Raw genomic sequence first — 19,725 nt, 5'->3', positions numbered from 1 at the left:
GATTATTTGTGGGGAAGCCTGTTCGCATATTGATGGGCAGAATTTCGCCGGTGCTAAGATGGAAGCGGTGTAGAGCGTATCTAAGACGTTACTGCACTTGGTATCAAATCGCGAAGCTTGTCGCCCATCCAGGAGCTCTTGCTACAACATCTATGGTGCCATCCATATCACATTCCACAGTCTCGGACTTGTGGTGTCATTAAGGAGACTAGACTCACAAAATTGACACAGCACCATGCATGCTATCACGTTGGGGACAGCTATTATAACGATGAATAAAAGGATAGGTAAAGAGAGACTTCGAGGATACAAAATCTACATGAAGGTGTACTTGTCTCAAACTCGGACATGGAAGTTGCGAGATTTACTTGAAAGGGACGTCAAAGACGCCAATGGCAGCCTTAGATGGAAGTAGCTTGTCATTCTGAACCTAAAGGGGACAAGAAGCTCACCGAGAAGAAACCAGAACTCGCTGCTATAAAAGCTATCTACCTTCGATTTAGTGATCTCTAATTTCTTCCTGATGAACTTCCTGTTAATTCCTGTTCCACCAATCGTGGATGATGCCGTTTTTGTCGAGGAGCTTGTTCCCCAGGGAATTTCAGGACCTCGTCCTGAATAAGGATGACATCATCCACAGACTGGTCTTTTATACTATCAAGCGAGCCACTCTTCACATAATGTGAATTTAGGATTAAGAGAACTAAATGCTCCTCTTTCACACTCCCCAAACCTCCCTTCTCGTCGTGCCTGTGAGCCCGGTGTTTAGCAAAGCCAAGTGCTTCTTCTCCACACCTGCCGACCCCCAGCTTCCTTATCAGTCCTTGTGCAGGAGCAGTTCCAAGAAACTTTGACTTATGCGGAAGCAAACCGCTGGAGGCTGAAGATGTCTCATTAGTAGTACACTAAAAATATTACAGACTGGATTTTGTTGCCTATCTATCAGCTCCTTTTAACCCTTTGATTCAGAATACAAAAGGGCGTTAAAAAGTCCCAAGTCGTGACCCAGAGAGTTGACGGAGTGCTCGAGAGGATTGCTTTCCGCATCAAAATTATGTCTAGTGGAATTAGGCCGTTGAACTTCTGTGCCTTTTGGACCTAATGCTTGTTGCTGTTGAGAATGTGGCGAACAATGAGAAACATGGACATACCCAGGATCGAGTTGATCATGATCATGATCGTAAGCAGGTTGATAAGCGGGGTGAATATCGTATTGTGGGGTTGGCCTCCTTGGATGATCGCAGCCATTACCATGTTCTTTTCCTCCAAATTGCACAGCATTTGACAGAATTATGTGTGTAATCGGTTTTCACGACTCAAACCGCCATTTAAGAATTGAGAGGGAGCTATACACACCAGATCTCTCTGGATTTCCGAATGATATTTTTGGAACTAGCATCATGGAGTATGTCCTTCGGAAGCTCAAAGTTTTCCTTGCTGCGAAAAGGGCGGGGCCAGCCACAACCCATGTTCCAAGCATTTTGTAGACTATAAAGAGAACAAATCTCTCATCCCATTTGTGATTGAAGCAAGTAGATTGCTTTGTTCCTAGAGAGTCATTTTCAGAAAATTTCTTCATTATTGCGTGGGAAATACGAAAATCTCATGGTTTTCCTTGATGGCGCTCCCCGTGCATGGGATTGTGATGGTATGTTGTCTTACTCTGGTTCGTCATAACATCCATCTGTCGATGCCTTCATAAGTTCACCAGTTGGTACCATTAGTCGGTACAAACCGAGGACCTCATTATCCAAAACAACGTTTGAGACTCAATGTCTATCTATTGAGAATCAGTTGTCTGTACGAACTGGGCCATCTAGCTTCAAGATAAATATTTGCCGTAACAAAATACAATACCGCCGTGGAAGTACAAGGGAGAGAATTACTCACATGTGTGTGTCCGGTTTGAACCCCAAGGCAATATGATTGTTTGCTAAGACAACCCAGAAGTCTGATTTCTTCTCTATACCATCCAGGCATATCGAAGCCATCAAATCTCTAGGCCATCTTCACTAAAAACCAATTTGCCTGTAACCCAACTTTGCTGAAGAGATGTACTCTCACAGTCCAGGATTGATTGCCAAATTATCCGTCTGTGTTATTTTTATCAAAGCAACCAGGTTCGTAATACAACTAAGAAGTAGCAGAGAAACATCTGGTGAGTGCTACCGATGGCCTACGCCCAGTCAAATTTATTGCGTAGAGCTCTTGATAAACTGCAATTGTATAGTCAGTATATGCTCTTTGCTTTTGGAAGAATAAATCAGGTCCGCAAGGCGGTTGACGAAACTCGGCAGATGGTTCAAAGCACCATCCTTATCTCCATTGTCTTATAAATGATGAGATATCAAGCTGATACATGAATATGCAGGAATATCGGATAATTGATTGTACTCGGTGGATTTTAACTCACTCTTGTAGTGTTTGTCCAGTGACCCCAAGGATTTGTATCTATCTTCCTCATCGATCCTGTAAGTTGTTAGCTACCTGTGACTCTTTTGCAATCAAGGAATGACTTCTGCCACTGTTTTCACACAAGGCTTTGATGCATTATCACGCCCCAAGTAACATAGAAAAAGGCTGGACGGATGAAAAGATTGGGAAGGAGCGAAACTCTTCACATACTTCGCTTGCTTAGGGAACTGATTGAGTGTTCCAGCGCACCATCTTATTTTGAAGTATTGAATGAAGAATCGGAAGAATGTACTTTTGAATTGAGGGAGATTATAAGTTAATTATGAGTAGTGCAAAAGATCAATGAGACCCTAATTTCGATCCTCTTTTTCAAGTCGAACTAGAAAGTTCAGAAATGCTTTACAATTTTGAGATTGCCTCGGTAAACAGGTTTAGGGTTGTGGCCGCTCTTCAAGAGGTAGTGGATTCCATGGCATTCTGCCAAATGTCCAGCATAATATTTGTGACCTGCAACATTCTTGTAACCCTCCTAGCTGGTCTAATCAGCAAGTTTTGTTCAATTCCCATCTAGAGGACTTCTTTTAGACGAAAATGGCCTGAAGCAAAGCACGGAACCTCCCCTAAACATAAACGCAATGGCATGACCAGTGTGCACGAATCCATAATTGGTAGGGAAGACGGGCTTGAAGCAACAAAGGTATTCATTCACCAATAGCTCTTCTCCGTGTGCTAATATGGAAGACTTTTGTAATTGTTATTAGCCATGAATGTTAGATGGGACCTAGGGCGGTGAGGAAAGCATCAAAAGCAGCAAGCAAGCAGTCGAAAAAGTGAATAACATGAGCAAGCCTTTCAGATTCAAAAGTTGCAATCAAAAACAAGATGATCATGTTATACTTCTGTTGTCAAGGTGAATTGCAGACACAATCCAAAAATAGCCCCGAACTCGGGCTCATATTGAGAGGTTAAGATTTAAGACATAAGTCCGAGCATCAAGGAAGATATTTGAAAGCTCATTTTATCACAGATTTCTACTATTCGAGCTTGTAAATATCGATCTTGTGGCGTTATATATATGATAATGAAGTTTGAATGAATCAATTAGGAAATTCTTAGTTAATGTTCGCATTTGCTTCCCTAGCACTGCACATGGATGGTGCAACGATCTTAGTATGTGTTTAAAGTTAGAAGTTACTTAACGGATCAGCTACTCAAGTGTTGTATTGACTTTCTCATCTCACAGGCGACGCCTAGTGGATGATGGTTTAAAAAAGAATCCCTGTCCCCTGTGCAGACATGCAACAAAACCGTTCATTCAGTCTTGATCAGGGAAAGAGAAAACCTTAATGTCCCTTGTCTTGACTTGCGATATGCAACAAAGCAGATTTCAAAGTTTGATAATGCTGAAGGAAAGGTATATCTTAATTATGCTTTGAGCTAGTGGAACTTTATCTCAAACCTCTGTCTGAGCTTGCGGTACACAACATAGCTGGCGCCTTGCGGGTTTATTGGAGAATAGGAGGATAAATTGGTCCAGTGATCCTACGAGTTATAAGAAGGGGACTCATTTTGTTTAGTTTGGACCTAGTAGAGATCTTTCGGATCCCTACCCAGGACCTGATACGCAACAAAAAGTCTTTTGTTTAACTACTAGACTCCAAGACTTATTACCCTTCCCCTTGTAAATGAACCTCGTAGGCATCTTGATCATGACTTCATCTTTTAGTCATAGGAACATCATCTTAGGGACCCCCCCTGCTTAGACTTGAGATGTGCAACAATGTTACTTTGATCTCTTTGATTGGAAGAAGTTTGACTCCCAAGACCCCTGTCTAGAAGTCTTAGGAACAATTCCCTTTTCTGACAATCCTAGATTGTTTATGAAGAGAAGATGATGTGAGCATCATCGGAGTATGGTATATGATTTCAAATCTAGCGGCAGTTCTAATTCCATCCATGTTCCCATAACACTTGAAAGTTTGAGATGCAATGTTGGCAAGTGAAAGGTAAACGACAGATTCCATCCTCATGACACGTTCGTAGAATGATTAATTAAAAACCTTCAGCTGTTATTATAACAGGAAGACTTTCGTTCACGATAAGCACCCGAAGCCTATAACAAGTCTAGCAAAGTAATTTCCCAACAGGCACAGGTTATTCTATATTCCTTATCTCTGCTACACTCTCATTTCAAAGATGAAATATGGATTTGATTTTCCCTTTCAGTTACCAAATAAACATAGGCCATGAAAATCCAGGGAAATTTAGCCGAGGAGAAGGTGCCCGACCCTGGCTTAGATATGCAACAGACAACTTCATTCGAACATGGACTGGGGTCAATTGGGTAGAATACTAACAATGTACTACAGCTTAGAAAATCACAATGAGCAATAATAACCGAACTCGACACCCCCTGCCCTGGTTACAGATGTGCAACAATACTTCCCATATTTTCACTACCTGATCTCAGTGATCTATATGACGTACTACAGAGGATGTTTGTAAGGGGAGGCATGGCGCATGCCTTATAAGCCATTTTTCTAAAGATCACTGGGGTAAATAATCACTTCTTGCGATAGGATATCATTCCTTTGTTCGTAATATTTCTTGATTAGACCACGACTGAGCACTGCAAATCATAGAAAGAAGCTCACCATATATATTTCGATCCAATTAACATATGAGTTGTACACAAAGGACTTCTGTGCAAGATTATTTCCTGTCTGGCCAAGTCAAAGGAGATATTTTCTGCATATCTATGGCTAGCCAGGGCGCTGCTATGCGTTGATTTCCACGGTACCTTCGACGGCAATGACAAAACTTAGTACTTCATATAATCGGACGAAACATGTGTCGAAGTTGAGAAATGCGTAACGAAATGTGCAAAGTTTTATTTCCGCTCCCCTCAAATAAATCGAGAGTGTATTGAGCAGTGCAATAAATACTCCCATGTTCGTCGATTAGTATAGTAAAATGCTGTACGCTACCTAAGAGCTTCCGTCTTAACTCCAAAGCGGCATAATGAAGGCTTTACATTTACGTATAGCATATAATAAGGCGAGATCAAGAATCTAATAATATGCCTCATCCGACCAAATTCATAACCCAACATACAAAGCTCACAAGTCCTGATTATTCCCCAGACCAGAGCCCCTCTTAGCTCTCTTAGCTCCCTCACATACGCAATCGAGTCCTGACCAACTGCCAACCATCCACAACTCAGAGCTCTCAAGAATCCAATGTTGCATATCTGCCATCTCGATTTACAAGGGGAGCCCTGGCAAGCGCTGTAGTAGAAGAAAGTCTGTTGCTAGCTCTTCCACCACTCCGGGATTTCCCGCTGCGCTCCAATCAGTGTAGAACTTTACCGTTGATTGATTCAAAAAGCGTCGTTCTGACCCTCAAAAGACGCTCCTTACTCCAAGACGTTGCATTCTCAATTTTACCTTCCGTTTCGAACTCGATGGTCAACTGAGCACCAACGTCTCTGTTGAACCAATAACACTGTGCTCAAGTACGGATCATGCTTTGGATCAAGATTTAAAGATAGTGGCATTGATTTTTGTGTTGTCTACACTGTTCTTATCCTATGTTCGCTTCTCAATGTATTCTATCCTCTTGTTGTTCCCCTTACTCTATTCCATGCTACATAGGGCTGTGCTGGCATGAAGCAAGCCAGGTTATGCATTCTTTTTAAACACAAAGCGTTCAAGAATTCGATGTTACACCTCAGTTATACAGCTCTAATGACGCCATGCTTAAATCTGTGCCAACCTCGAATTTATACAATCGCTTTCACTACCCAGACATCTAATCACTCGGAAACACTTCAGAAATCTATGCAAAAGTTACGCTGGTACCGATGGTCGCGCAAAATGCATCCATTCCCAGGCGCGCGTTTGACTAGAAAAATCTTCTTGTGCAGCTCGAGTAGTTCAAAGCTGGAACGATCCCCCTCCAAAGGCGCAATATCGAGACGCTAATAACAGGAAATCAGTAATCATGTCCATATATTGCTTACTTCGCACCCAAGTTATTTGTTGCGAGTGGAATATACACCCTCAAGAAGCCTGGTAAGAAATGGAAATAAGTTACCGCATAGTTAATCTAATTCAATCAATTTATTTTCAAATTCTGCTGCAAATTCTGCAGCATTCAATTTCTCCTCCGAGTTATCCTCTCCGAGTTTCTCATTCTTGGAAGAAGAGAAACCAAAAGACATATGAAGCCATATATTCTTCTAACTCATTCATTACCAACGTCATCTTCTCAACAACGCACACGAATTTATCGCGCTTATTATTTGGTCACCGTTTCTCCATCAAAGCCCGCAAAGACCTTTTGCAAGAACCAAGACCGTCATCATCCTCAGATTGAGCTTTTTCTTTTTGTGATAGTGGCTTTCCGTCTCTGAAGTGTCCGCTGAGGTCTCCGTTAGCGGCTATCTTTTCACTCTTGAAAGCCCAAAGTTATATCTGAGGATATCTGTCTAATGAGTTAACGCTCCCCGCTTCCAGCTCCAGGCTATCGTCCATCTTTTCTCCTGTTCACAAGCCTGTGTTCCTTCTTGAGTCTCTCGTAATCCTGACAGTCTTCGTTCTTCTCAGTCTTGGTATATGAGATATTTTCGCACCACCATTCTTTTCGATGCCCAGAATCCGTCCTTTGGGTAACGTTATTGGGGTGTTTTTGTTCATTTGAATTACGAGAATGAAGGTGCCTCATTGTGTTGTAATTCTTTTTTTCGACCCCCTTTAAACGCGTTGAATGTGAAGCACTCTCAGATTGAGATATTCGATCATCAAGGTCATGTTGATTGCGACTGCCATTCTGGTCTTGACGAACGATCTTACATTTGCATTTGAGCCAGAATAAGCAAAGACACATTTTTTGATAGATAATGACGTGTAGGTATTGTAATTGATAGAATTGGAGACATGAATTTCTTAGGGATTTGCGAAGGTAGTCGAGACACGGCCGTGGCTTCTCATGACTGCATTTATTAAAGGGGAATCTCTTGTGAATAAAATGGCGTGTGAACCCGAGCCTTCTTAACTTGAGAGCATGCAGCATTTTAATCGTTTCAAAGCGACTTCCATTATTGGAAATGTATTGAGACACTCGAAATGTCGATTTGACGAGTTTCGTTGACAGTGTGAATAGTTTGACATTGCAGTAATGCAATATAGACTTCGGCATTCGTATATTGTGAAGTCCCAAGCTCTCACTTCTTCATCGTTCTATTCCACTGGGACTTTTCTCCTCCACTACTTCCATGCAAACTTAACCTTGACCTCCTCAAATGACCCTGAACATGTTACTCTTCACTCCCCTACCAAATCCATCGGTCACCGGCTTTCCTCCTTCATACGAAACCCCAGCTGCACCCTCTCTTCCTTCCATCTTCGCCCTTAACTCTTCATCCATTTCCGCAATTGTCTTCCTCCTCTTTTCGGACTTCTCCCCATTTTTCCATCTACCTTATTTCTCGCCACTTCAGTTGACCTCTCAATATTTGGCCCCTCTGCATCCTTCACTGCTGTTTTCTCCTCTGCAGTCATTTTCGGCCTGGACTTTGAAATTACATCATCATGATATTCTCGAGACATAAAAGTCGAAGCCAGAGCGCCACGGGTTGGCAACCTCATGTGCATTGAATTCTTGGGTAAGAAAATCGCTGATCGCGAGATTGTTATAGAGCCACTGATAATCTTTCTACCCAGCATGATGGGGGATCTCAAGGATTAAAGAAAAAGATGATTACAGTTTATCCTTCTTATTGAAACAAAACAGAAAATATAGTGCACGAGAAACGTTGGAAGAAAGCTTCTTGCGCTACTTGTCCCCTGCAGGCGCCCAGGAATTACATCATTGATTACACGTGATTAAACCGTGATCAGCGAATCCATTCTCCAATCCCTCAATTTCTTCCCTCACAGCTTGACAGCAATGCGTAGGTTACGAGCTATGAGCTATTTCGAGAGAATCAATGCTCTATAAAGGTCCTGGCTTTCTTGACTACATAGTCAAAAACACCGTTTAGGACTTATCAAATTTATTCTCAAGCACAACATTGATTCTAAAGGGTTGCACCAGCCGGATATGTTTCAATGGGGGATGTGATGGTCTACCCAACAGTCTAGTATGATGCTTACGCGCCGACCTAGTTGGGAACGACAAATATTTAGATAAACGCTTGTGGGATGGCAGCGGCGCTGACTATGGACAAGTTTTGTCTATCTGGAACATCCTTCCTAGCAACATGGTGTTGATGGACCTTTAGTCGCGAAAAGAAAATCAAATACGGGATGAGTCGGACACAGACTGAAGAGATGACCCATAGCGCGGGTATCGAGACCATTGCTTCGCATAGATTCAAACTTGTTGAAGTCAATGTGACGCTGAATTACCAATTCACGTCCTCAACTTCTAGCTCGTTGACCGATTTCACAGAGACGGAAGTGACGGAAAGATTTGAGGTTCCAGCAAAGAGTGTGACGGTTTTGTTTGCCAAGTATTTATTCTTGAAGGGTAAACGGATGGATGGAAGTAAAGTAATTACTCAGACTGAAGTTATTGCAAATGTCGATTTGCATTTTGGAGGTTGTAGTCTGGTCTGAATGATTCTTCGATCTTCGACCTTCGCTCGAAGTTGAGTTTCTAGCTTCTAGTTTCTGGCTTCCAACCTCCGTCTCCGATATGATTGATGATTTCTTTTGGTATCATGTATTTCTGAAGCTTCTTCTTCTTCTTCTTTCCAAAATTTCCACCAAGAAAAATGCAAAGTTCTCCATTCTGGCAACCATAAATTGATTCAACATCAGCGTGCCTTCACTACTTAGCGTTATCTTTTTGCCTTCTCTCAATCAAACCTTCACTAGTTATCTTCGCCGAAAATCATATCAATACTTATCATTATCATTCTGAGTCTAATCTTCTCTAACTTTGCAATTGCTCTCCCAAGCATCCAAGTCATTGACCCCTCCCTTCTAATACATCGCTTCCTGTCATACGCCCCCCTCTCCTACCTTCATTATCTTCAAGTATCTTATCCTTCGACCATTTTCTCATAATACAAATCCTCTCTACTCTTCAACCCTACTATCCACCCATCGATTCCTATGTTATCAATCCAATCACCGCCCCCTTTAAGAGAGTAAAATGAATTCGTGCATTTGAATTCAATCCAAACAGTGGGTTGTCATTTGGTGTCCATTCACACAGATGGGTTCATGATAGCTTGGCTAGAGTAAATAAAATAAATGCACTTATATATTTAGCCTTAGGTTGAAAACGACTCCCGCTATGGTATCTAATAAACAATAAACTGGATCCAAACGGATGAGTCCCCACGAGCCTAACCAACTCCGACCGAATTCAGTCCCCCAAATTTTATCACCAAAGACACCGAAACACCAATCCCGGTTTATACCATGCTCCTTCAGCTTCTATCATGCCAACTCATCCTCATCTCCTGCCTCATCAACCTCTTCCCCACTCCCCTCAATACTTTCCATCAAGCTCTCCTCCCCACTAACTCCACTGACATCGCTAACCGCATATCCATACCCCTCCACAAACCCCTCTTCCCTTACACACTTCTCCAAACTCAATCCCTCTTTCTCTATCCACTTGCGGATTTGTTCTTTATCTACTTTGACTTTATATTTCTTTCCCGCTTTCTCTCTGTTTGAGCTACCGACTTTTTCAAGTACGCCCATTGATCTAAGAACCCCAAGAACATCGTCTACCGCTATCCATGTGCCTTTACTAATAGCTTCCACAGTAGTTGCTCCGCAGGTGTCTTCCATAGGTGGTGTTACGGGCAACTTTGGCGCTGATTTTGTTGCTTTTGGTGTTAATTTGGGTGCTGGTGCTGGGATTTCCTTCGGCTGAGAGGAAGATTGAGAAAGAGATTGAGGTTGCATGCCTACACCCTTCATACCCTTCCTCCAACCCTTTCCCATTCCCTTCCCCGATGGCTTCTTCGCCGGTGGTTTCTTTTCCACTTTAATCACCTCAACATCAAGCTCCTCTTCCTCCTCCTCCACCTCCTCCTCTCTGATCAAAGTATCCACACCAACCTCACATTCTAACAACCATCTCGCTACCTCTGCCCCCCAGAATCTTCCATAACCTTTCTTTCCCAACTCACTAATTGGTTTTTCTGGTCCTCCAAGTAGCCCTTCTCTCCTACTGATTTCGTAACTTGTGCCTATTAAGATACTCCCCAGTCCCTTCTTTTGCCATGGAGGAAAAACAAGAATGCAAGCTAGATTATTGTTATCCCATGACATCTTTTCCTTCGAGAAGAATCCTACGATTTGTTGTTCTTTCGTACTGGGATTGGTGTGAACGAGAAGGAAATAATTGAACGACTGCACATCGTAGAGAACTGATTTATTGTCCAGGAAGAGTTTGGCGAAGAGGGACAGGGACTGTGAAAATGTCTTTGTGGCGATATTAGTACGGATTTCTCGAGTGGTGTTGATATAGAAGTGCAATCAGAACAGCCAGGAGGAAAAGAAGAAAACTTACACCCTCAACCTCCCCATCTACCTCCCAAACACTCCATTCCCCATTCTCATCATGTTCATAAACACAATTTCCGGGCACTCTTCCTTTACGCTCACAGCATTCTCTATGTTTCGCCATTTCTCCCCCATGGACTGTATATCCAAAGCACCAATTGCAGACAAATAATCTATCAACCTGCAAACCCTTTGGTCCTCTCGAATCTCTCTCCCCCCCCTTTCCACTCTTTCCACTCTTGCCACTCTTGCCACTCTTACTGCTTTTCCCACTTCCTTGACTAACACTCTGAGAATGATTTTCTATCATTCCATTTCCGATGACATCGCGGGTATAAAAACTGGAATACCAACTCTTGAAGCATAAATCTCCAAAAACGACTTCATCGATATTTCTTTCCCTTTGTTCATCCTTTTCTTCCTCATTCTCTTTCTCATTCTTCGCCGTCTCCGTCTCTGTACCAGTACTTCCAGCCCTATTATTTTCTAAGGGGGAACTTCTTCCAATATCACCCTCGACCGAATTCACATTGTGCTCATTATCGCCTGCTTCAGCAGGCGGCGACGGCAGTGAATTTTCCATGCTGACTGTAACATCTCTTTCCCTAGTTCTTTCCCTTGGTGTTTCTCTACCTCCGGTTCCGGTAACAGTAATCGAGCCGTTTACACGATTTGTTGTGCTGATTCTTCTGCGTTTGGGTGTATTTATATGCTCTTGATCTTGGGTAGAGCTCATTGGACCAATTATTGTTCCATTCGTTCCATTTGCCATGCTTCCACCATTCACAGTATTCCCAATCTCATCTCCCTCTTCCTCTTCCTCTTCCTCTTTCTCGACCTCACGCGTGCGTTTCTTTCCTTGAGGATGCGGACTTCTCGTAATACCAAATTCCGCCAATCCCCTCTGTCTTTTCTCTCCGGAACCAATACTTGTTCTCCCACCAGTACTTGTCCTCCCCCCACTAACTCTCCTACTACCCTCAACCTCAACACCATCCTTATCAACCATCATTGTAGTAGTAGTTGTCGTCGTAGTTCGTACCGTGATTGTATTTGGTGAACCAGTCGTATTTGTATTTGCATTTGCGCTCGGGTCTGCATTTATATTTGTATTAGAATGCGGATCGCGTGAGCTTGCTCTATGCGAGCGTTTTCGGAGGGTTCGTGGTGGCATCGTATCGCACTTTCTCCGATGTGTGGTTGAAATTGGGAGTTAATAGCTCAGAAGCCCCTGGTGGTAAGATCAAACTGTGAAATCCACCACACTCAAAGTTGTTAATTGATTTCAGAATTTCGAGATTGAGATGTAATTGGATTACGACCTTGATAGTATATCGCAATAGTATAGAACAACTCCCGCTGTGATTGGGTTGAAACCTCGTCGCTATTGCCGTCTTTGCAATGGATTGAATCACAGTTCTTGTGGTATAATCTCGTAGGCTGCTTGTTATCCCCAACAGATTTATTGTCGTAAATCTGAGATGATTAAACCTATCTGCAGTTCGAATCAGGACCGTCAATTAGTATGCGCTGTGTCAATATTTGCTCGTTTTGTTCGTGACGAGGTAGAATTGTGTTCGTAGACTCTGAAGCTTGCAATGTAATGTTCCAGCTCTTGATCACAGCTGCCACTTTTATAGATATCTATTGGGAGAAAATTGAAAGTTTGAACCTTTTTTTCTGCTGCCGTATCATGTTCTAGCGGTATTAATAAAATTCCCTCTTCATCCTCCTTCGTTCAGAATTCCCCGTACTATAATAAGTGAATTATTCAATTTATAAAATTTCCTCGATTCATTGATCGCGTCGAAGTTGCTTTGAGCATGTTTACATCACCGCACCGCGACAAGGCTATTGTATCCACAAGGCTCTCCACCAGATGCTGCAAGGCTACCATATATATTTTATCCACCCACATCCACATCCACATCATCCACATACCTTGTCCAAAGCTCTGCGTATCACCGTGCAATAGTTGTTAAAACACATCACACACACATCATCGTCATCACTGTAACCACAACTTAGAAATAGGAGCTCCCTCCCAAAATATGTATCGCATCAAAAAGATTGTCATTGTACAGAGATAACACTTCTAATCATTAACCCCCGGCCAGCATCTGCATAGATATTGTACGTCCAAATGCGTTGCCTCGCATGCAAATAAAGTTCAGTTAAAGTGCGGAAAGTAAAAAAAACTAATGTAGCAGTGGAATTTCCTTCATTTCATGGTCCAATCCCCAACCTTCCGCCATCTGTATGTCGTAGGTTGCAATTTTCTCAACTCTTAGAAAGAAATCCCAGATTGGGAACGAGGTAATAGTAGCAAAACAAGTTCTGGTAGAAGTGTATGAGGTGCCACCAAACCAATTCTCTCCCTTCCCTTCACCATCTCATGCTACAAGTTGCATTCGCATTCGGGTTTGTATACATCTTCAAAAGGCTTCCATTTCACTCCTCAATTCTCATCTTACATGCCTTCGAAGTCTCCGCTAAGGTCATCTTCATCCAAATCACCATCTTGAATCTCCTTTGCCATTTCGCGTTCGCGTTCTCTTGCTTCTTGAGCATTCTTGAGTTCCAATCGATGTTGATTCATTGGGAATCTCATAGCCTGTGGTTATACGATTTAGTACGTAAAATTTGCTACAGTATGATAAGAGAAGAAAACATACCTTAACACTCTCATCATGAAGAGCAAGACAAGCACGAATACGATCATGGAATGCTTCACCAGGCTCCCTAGTAGCATAAACATCTCCAACTTCCTTACTCTTCATGAATCCCTTCTCACGATCCAAAGTTGCCTCAATGACACCATCACGAATTGCCTTTGCAACGATATACTCCGCAGATTCCTCGCTGTTAAGCTTCAGGCGTATGCAGATATCTCGAAGAGAGATCCTTGAGTAGGACAAGGACATCATTCGAATACCAGTTTTAATGACGTTTTGTCGTAAACGAAGGATCAAGGTATAAGTGCCATCACGTCTGAAAGTCTCTGCATGTTGAGTAATCACAGCCTCGAATTCTGCAATCAAACCTACTCGAACTGCTTGAACGAGGTTAAGATAGGGTTGTAAAGCACGCTCGAGACTAGCAATTCTGAATGTTGCACGGTCAGGAATATCTCCCATCAACAACTCAACCACAAGAAGTAACTTCGTCGCAGTTTGTGAGAATCCTGCAGCACTCGGACTTGAAGGAGCTTTGCGAGTTGCGGCTGTCAAATGTTCATGGGCCTCAGTGTATCTCAATTGAATGGCCCTGATTCGTCCCAAGTAGTATAAATATCTTGCAACTTGGTTGTTCGAGGCGCTTTCAGGGAATTTAGTATGCGAGATGAGAAGATCAGCTTGAGTGATATGAGAGGTTGATAGATAATTTCGTAGAAGAAGTACGATAACAGTTGATTGAGTGTCGATGTCTTTGCGGAGAACAGCAGTCCGTAAGCCAGAAAGAAGGGCTGGTCGAATAGCAACAATTGGGGAAGCTGGAGAAGGTGGAAGTGGTGCCAATTGTTCAGCGAACAAAGACCAGTAAAAGTACACGCGAGCGGAGAGAGAATCCAGAGTTCGGCGGTTGAGTCCATGAATGACTGTTGTGACATGCTTGGAAAGTGTGAAGCCCTTCTCATTCATCTTATTATCGAGGAAGAAGATTTGTACGAGAATGCTTAGGAAAATATCAATCTCTGGAATGATTTCTTTCGGTTCCTTCTTCCCGTTTTTGGCAGATTTTGAATCAGAATCAATTTCCATCTCACTTGGTGATGCCTTGTTAAATGTGGCATTCTCTCTGTCGATACCAATGAGTAAAGCCTTTGCTTGTTGAGTTGCTGTAGGGTAAGTTTCTGTAATAACTTGCGCCAGAATATCAGCTGTAAGATGTTTTCGAATAGAGGAAATAGATCTGAGGGCTCGGAGTGTGTATCTAGCATCAAACAAAGCAACAGCTTTCTCTAATAATGGGAAATTGCTCTTGATATCTAATAAAAGGAGTGAAATGTTAGTTCTTGTTGGTGGATAGAAACTTATATATGTTGGGTGATTGCTTGACTTACCTGCAACAGCCTTGGCCACCGGATCAACCTTCTCAACACCTGCGCCTTCTTCACCCTCCGCAGAGCCATCCATAGCTACATCTCCATCACCGTCTTTCGGAGGAGGAGCTGATAGTTTCGAACTCTTTGAAGGTGGTACGACGACTGTCATCTCCTCCTCGCCTTCCTTGGTCCTCTTTCCCTTTTCACCCTTCAATGAGCTCTTTGCATCATCCTTCTTTGTACCGTTGATACCATTTTCGACTGGATCGGTGCCCTTCTTGTATGGTGTTTTGCCAGGCATAACTGCGAAATAAAGAGTATATTCGAAAGTTGACGTCGCCCTCTCTAAACCTAGACTGGTGGGTGGTAGAGCTAAGATACCTTTCTTCAAGTCGCGTTGGATGTATTTAAAAGTGGTATAATCGGTCTCTTATTCACAGAATATCTCTCTGTGAGTACAAGGTATTGAAGGAGCTTGAAAGAGTTATTGATTAAAAAGGGTGTTATGTAGTTGAGTTGTCAAAGGTTGTTGTAGCTGTCGTTCACATCTTGGATTACCTTTACAACATCAAAGCTCAAGATAATTACGGCTAGATTTAGCGACCTTTGGTGCTGTTTTAACGCGAGTCATCGGGTGCCTGGGGAGCTGGGCAACTGCAAGCTGGCGAAGGAACCTGCAAGCCAGCTAATGTGGAACACCGAAAAAATGGCTTTTTAAGCAGGATGCATCATTGAAGAAATGCAATAAGTCAGAACGTACACATTACCTGCCAATTCTTCTTCATGAAACCTTCACAATTAATTCAACGACTAATCCACCCCATCCGGATATCAAACCAAGATCCTAATCTCGTATCAGCCGCTGACCTAAAGCACGAGATCATATCTGAATCACGTGCCGTCACTCGGGTCCTTGACGAGACGAGGCTGGCCTGGGAACGAATGAGGAGCCAATTTTACATGTGAATGAACAGAACAGTAGATTGGTGTACTGATTCTATAAAAACACCCACCAGGATAGATTGGTACTCGGTAGACAGAGATGGAGAAAGTAACAGTAGCTCCTATTTAGAAGCCATTACAATAAGATTCAGTCTAACATTCTGCAATCTACGCCAGTGGTAAAGAACGGCGATGGACACGTTATCTAACGTCAAATCACCATCATGCACACCACATCATAGTGAACATGTATCAAGATTAATGGAGTGTTATGGTATTTAGGTAGTACCTTTGTACCTGTCTTTGAAGACCGACACATACCAAGAGAGAATACAGATGATGCTTTCATAACATCATGATACCACTCCTCCAACGCCAGCGACAGTCCATGCCATATACACATCAATTTAAGATGAAATAGCCCAACACCAATTATCATCCATCCCATGCCCTCATAGTATAGTGTCCCCTAAGAAATTTATCCCGATTCATATCCATAATTATCATATTCCTTTTCGTCAATTCGAATAACCATTGCGAAGTGATGTAGACATATCGTACATCCTGGATCGATTGAAAACAACGCCTCCTGAAATCATGGACAATGCTTTTAATCACTACCCTTTCCACCCGTGACCTTCGCAGCTTGAACGGCGCTCATCTTGTTGATCCATCCAGAGCTTGGTGCGATCTTACGGACGGTTCGAATCTCATCACTAGCGTAACCTGGAATACGAATATTGTAACCGCGCTCAAGAGTGAGTTGAATATCACGGATCTCCAAAATTTTGGAGCCACGTTCCTTGGCATTCTTACATGCGGCTTGGAGGACTTGATCGACGAAGTTATCGGCGACTGTAAGGATGGACTAGTAGATCGTGTTAGTTTATATGAACTTCAACCAGTTCGTAGACATGGAGGATCATATGTTTGCGACGGGGTAATAAGGACGAGCTTGAAAATCAACGTAATGGAAATACAGGGAAAATCTCATACCTCTTCAACTTCAGCAGTCAGACCACCACCTGCGATATTCTCTCCACCACCGGTCACTTGTCTAACCAGCTCGTCTAATTTTTTCTTACTCAAAACGCGGTCTCCCTCGCCGTCCAGAACGTAACCTGGAGTCTTGGCAATAACTGGCTGACCCATAACTCCGTTACCAGCACCTGATGGACCACCAGTAAATGAAGGACGTGATTGGCCCATTTGGACTGGTTGTGGGGGTGCGATTGCTCTTTCTGGCAAATGTTTTGGAATTGGAAGTTTCGTTGAGCTTGGATTTTGTTGTTCCCTGGGCATAGTATTAGGGTGAGTGTGCGAGTGACCCATGACCGTATTAGGTGTGGTCGTTTGACCGCCCGCGCTAGAATAACTTTGAGCTGCAGTTTGCAATGCCGCTTGATGGGTTAAAGCTCTCGGAGGTCCAGGTGGATGTGGTGCACTGATAGAATTTGCTGATTGAGGAATAGCCGATTGAGGAGAATTTGTTTGACTCGGACGTTGCTGGTTATTTTGCATTTGAGTAATGGCGGTGTTGATTGGACCTGGCATTGTTGGCTCGCTTTTAATACTTTGCGCCTGTCCAGGTTGAGATTGAGGCATAGGTGGATGGGAAGGTGCGTTTGGCGTAGGAACTTGTGGACCTTGGGATGGCTGCCCTTGTGGCCCAGGAGGTCGATTACCACCACCCATTTGTTGGTTACGAGCTTGCTCAATAGCAGCATTGACAGTCTGAGTATTCTGTAAGGCTGGGTTTTGTGGCTGCTGCAAATTCATAGGTGGCCTAGGTGCTCCTTGTGTTTGATTCATTTGGGTGGTACCTTGAGCTCCTTGGTTGCCCTGGCTTGCAGTAGCATCTGCATTCCCATTCGCATTTGCATTGGATGACCCAGGCGCAGGAGCTTGGGTTTGTTGAGGATGCTGAGTTTGACCTTGATGAGGGTTTCCTGGCGCGAGACGTTTCTGACCCTCTCTAATGTCATCTACGAACTTCTTGGCCATATGATGTTGTTTTTTAACCTCTGCTAATCTCGTCTGGTGGTCTGCTTCATCTTGTTCCGTTGCAGTCCCTTCTTCTCTTTTCTTTCTAATATAATCTTCCATACTCTTCGCCTGCAAATTTGTCTTTTCCATCTGCATCAAGCCCTTTGCATACTTGTTCTTCATATCCGCCATCCATTTAGTCCATTCTGGTGATTGTGGGGTTAGGTGTTGTGGGGCATGCCATGGAAATGTTCTGACGTGTTGCAGGATCTTCTCTGGTATTTGAGCAGCAATTTGAGGCCTTGCTTGTTGTTGAGAAGAAGTTCCAGCAGTGAAACCAGTCGCTTGATTATCCTGTGATTGTGTGGCTTGTTCCTGCTGTTGTGGAGCTGGATCTTGTTGAGGTGTCTCATTTGATGGAGCTGTTGTAGGTTGTGATGCTTGTTGCGCCTGCGGGCTTCGCTGATTCTGTTGCTGAGTCTGTTGATTCTGTTGAACCTGCTGAGCTTGCGCCTGGTTCTGCTGACTCTGCTGACTCTGCTGGTTTTGTTGATTCTGTTGGTTCTGCTGGGCTTGCATCTGGCGCTGTTGCTGTTGCTGCTGCGTGCGATATTGCAATATCCTGGATGATACTGACTTCGAAAACTCAACCAATTTCCGCTTGGCTTCTTGATGTGCTGATGATTCAGGAGGGTTATTTTCAATATGAGACCAAAGTCCTTTCAATCCATGTTCCCATTTAACCTTCTCCTCTTCTGTAAAAACATTCGCAGGTAGTTGGCGCATCATTTCGGGCTTGAACAATGTCTGTGGTCGAGGAGGTTGCGAACCCCCAGGCTGACCCTGGTTTGGAAGGATATTATTATTCATGTTGGTGACGATTAGCAAGGAATTTAAATGATAACACTAAGAGCCGTCTCTATTGATTAATGTAATCATATGTGTTCTTCTGTTAAAGGGCGTCGAAGGTCTGATAAATGCGGATTTTGGTGGTTATATGATGAGGTAAGGCAGATATTGTAGATGGATTTATAGATCCCACTCGGAAGCGCTAATAATTATCGTCCGAGCGTCAGTCTAGGAAAGTCTTTTGGCAGTACACATTTAATGAGCCTTGCACCAACCAGAGCCAGCCTATGTATTTTCCCACGGGGAACATCAGACGGACATTTACAATGTAGGTACATATTAAAACTTCTTGGTGTACCTTTCCATTGGCTAACAGATCAACTCATTGGGCACAAAACCTTGTCACTTCAAATCTTTAGAGACTTTCTAATTGGATCAACAAACTCTTGCTGCCTCATACGTCTGTCTATTCGTCATTGTTAACTACATTATTCATTCTTCTCTGAAGTTGTTTAAACTTAGATGACATTGGGATTACAATCATATCACTTCTTCAACCAGTCTGTCAGAATCAGACATTATACCAACCACACCTATTGATCTAAAGACATCCACTGTATCAACTCATTAATTCCCATAAAGACTTCTTGGTTGACTTCTCTCCAAATGTAATTCATATCATAAACAATATTGCATATCTAGAATATCCAACAAGGTCTTGGACTACTTTTATCATACTGCTTTGGACAAGAAGTCAGATGCCGAGTATTGTTCAACTAATCACTGCCAGACCAAACATGGCAGCTTTGTGGTGACGATATCCCAGATCATATACATCGATATTGATCGTCGATTTCCTTGATTGTGTAGACAATACAGAGGTCAGGGTCTTGACAACTTCTACTTTAATGTTCGATCTCAGACCATCAAAACATCTAACCACGTACAATAGCCTCG

The 19,725-nt window shown here is 42.9% G+C and overlaps 4 protein-coding genes across 4 annotated transcripts; all 4 read right to left on the bottom strand.

Annotated features, from left to right (window-relative positions):
• Window positions 1-5,944: 5,944 nt before the first annotated feature.
• Window positions 5,945-8,262, bottom strand: BCIN_07g00460 (hypothetical protein). Its single transcript, XM_024693780.1, has 2 exons — window positions 6,511-8,262; window positions 5,945-6,394 (listed from the first exon to the last, which is right to left on the bottom strand). The coding sequence occupies exon 1, from the start codon at window positions 8,139-8,141 to the stop codon at window positions 7,827-7,829; it is 315 nt and encodes a 104-aa protein (XP_024549567.1). The 5' UTR covers window positions 8,142-8,262; the 3' UTR covers window positions 5,945-6,394; window positions 6,511-7,826.
• Window positions 8,263-9,678: 1,416 nt separating this feature from the next.
• Bcsas2 lies at window positions 9,679-12,696 on the bottom strand. The gene is made up of 2 exons (XM_001555974.2): window positions 10,954-12,696; window positions 9,679-10,865 (listed from the first exon to the last, which is right to left on the bottom strand). The coding sequence occupies exons 1-2, from the start codon at window positions 12,118-12,120 to the stop codon at window positions 9,867-9,869; spliced, it is 2,166 nt and encodes a 721-aa protein (XP_001556024.2). The 5' UTR covers window positions 12,121-12,696; the 3' UTR covers window positions 9,679-9,866.
• A 321-nt stretch (window positions 12,697-13,017) lies between these two features.
• On the bottom strand, window positions 13,018-15,512 carry Bcrpn3. Its single transcript, XM_001555973.2, has 3 exons — window positions 15,010-15,512; window positions 13,622-14,934; window positions 13,018-13,560 (listed from the first exon to the last, which is right to left on the bottom strand). The coding sequence occupies exons 1-3, from the start codon at window positions 15,290-15,292 to the stop codon at window positions 13,417-13,419; spliced, it is 1,740 nt and encodes a 579-aa protein (XP_001556023.1). The 5' UTR covers window positions 15,293-15,512; the 3' UTR covers window positions 13,018-13,416.
• Window positions 15,513-16,043: 531 nt separating this feature from the next.
• Window positions 16,044-18,890, bottom strand: Bctaf12. The gene is made up of 2 exons (XM_024693779.1): window positions 16,930-18,890; window positions 16,044-16,801 (listed from the first exon to the last, which is right to left on the bottom strand). The coding sequence occupies exons 1-2, from the start codon at window positions 18,787-18,789 to the stop codon at window positions 16,544-16,546; spliced, it is 2,118 nt and encodes a 705-aa protein (XP_024549566.1). The 5' UTR covers window positions 18,790-18,890; the 3' UTR covers window positions 16,044-16,543.
• Between the last annotated feature and the right edge of the window lie 835 nt (window positions 18,891-19,725).

This window comes from Botrytis cinerea, chromosome 7, assembly GCF_000143535.2.
Source record: "Botrytis cinerea B05.10 chromosome 7, complete sequence".
NCBI lineage: Eukaryota > Fungi > Ascomycota > Leotiomycetes > Helotiales > Sclerotiniaceae > Botrytis > Botrytis cinerea.
This window is presented reverse-complemented; position numbering and strand designations above follow the sequence as displayed.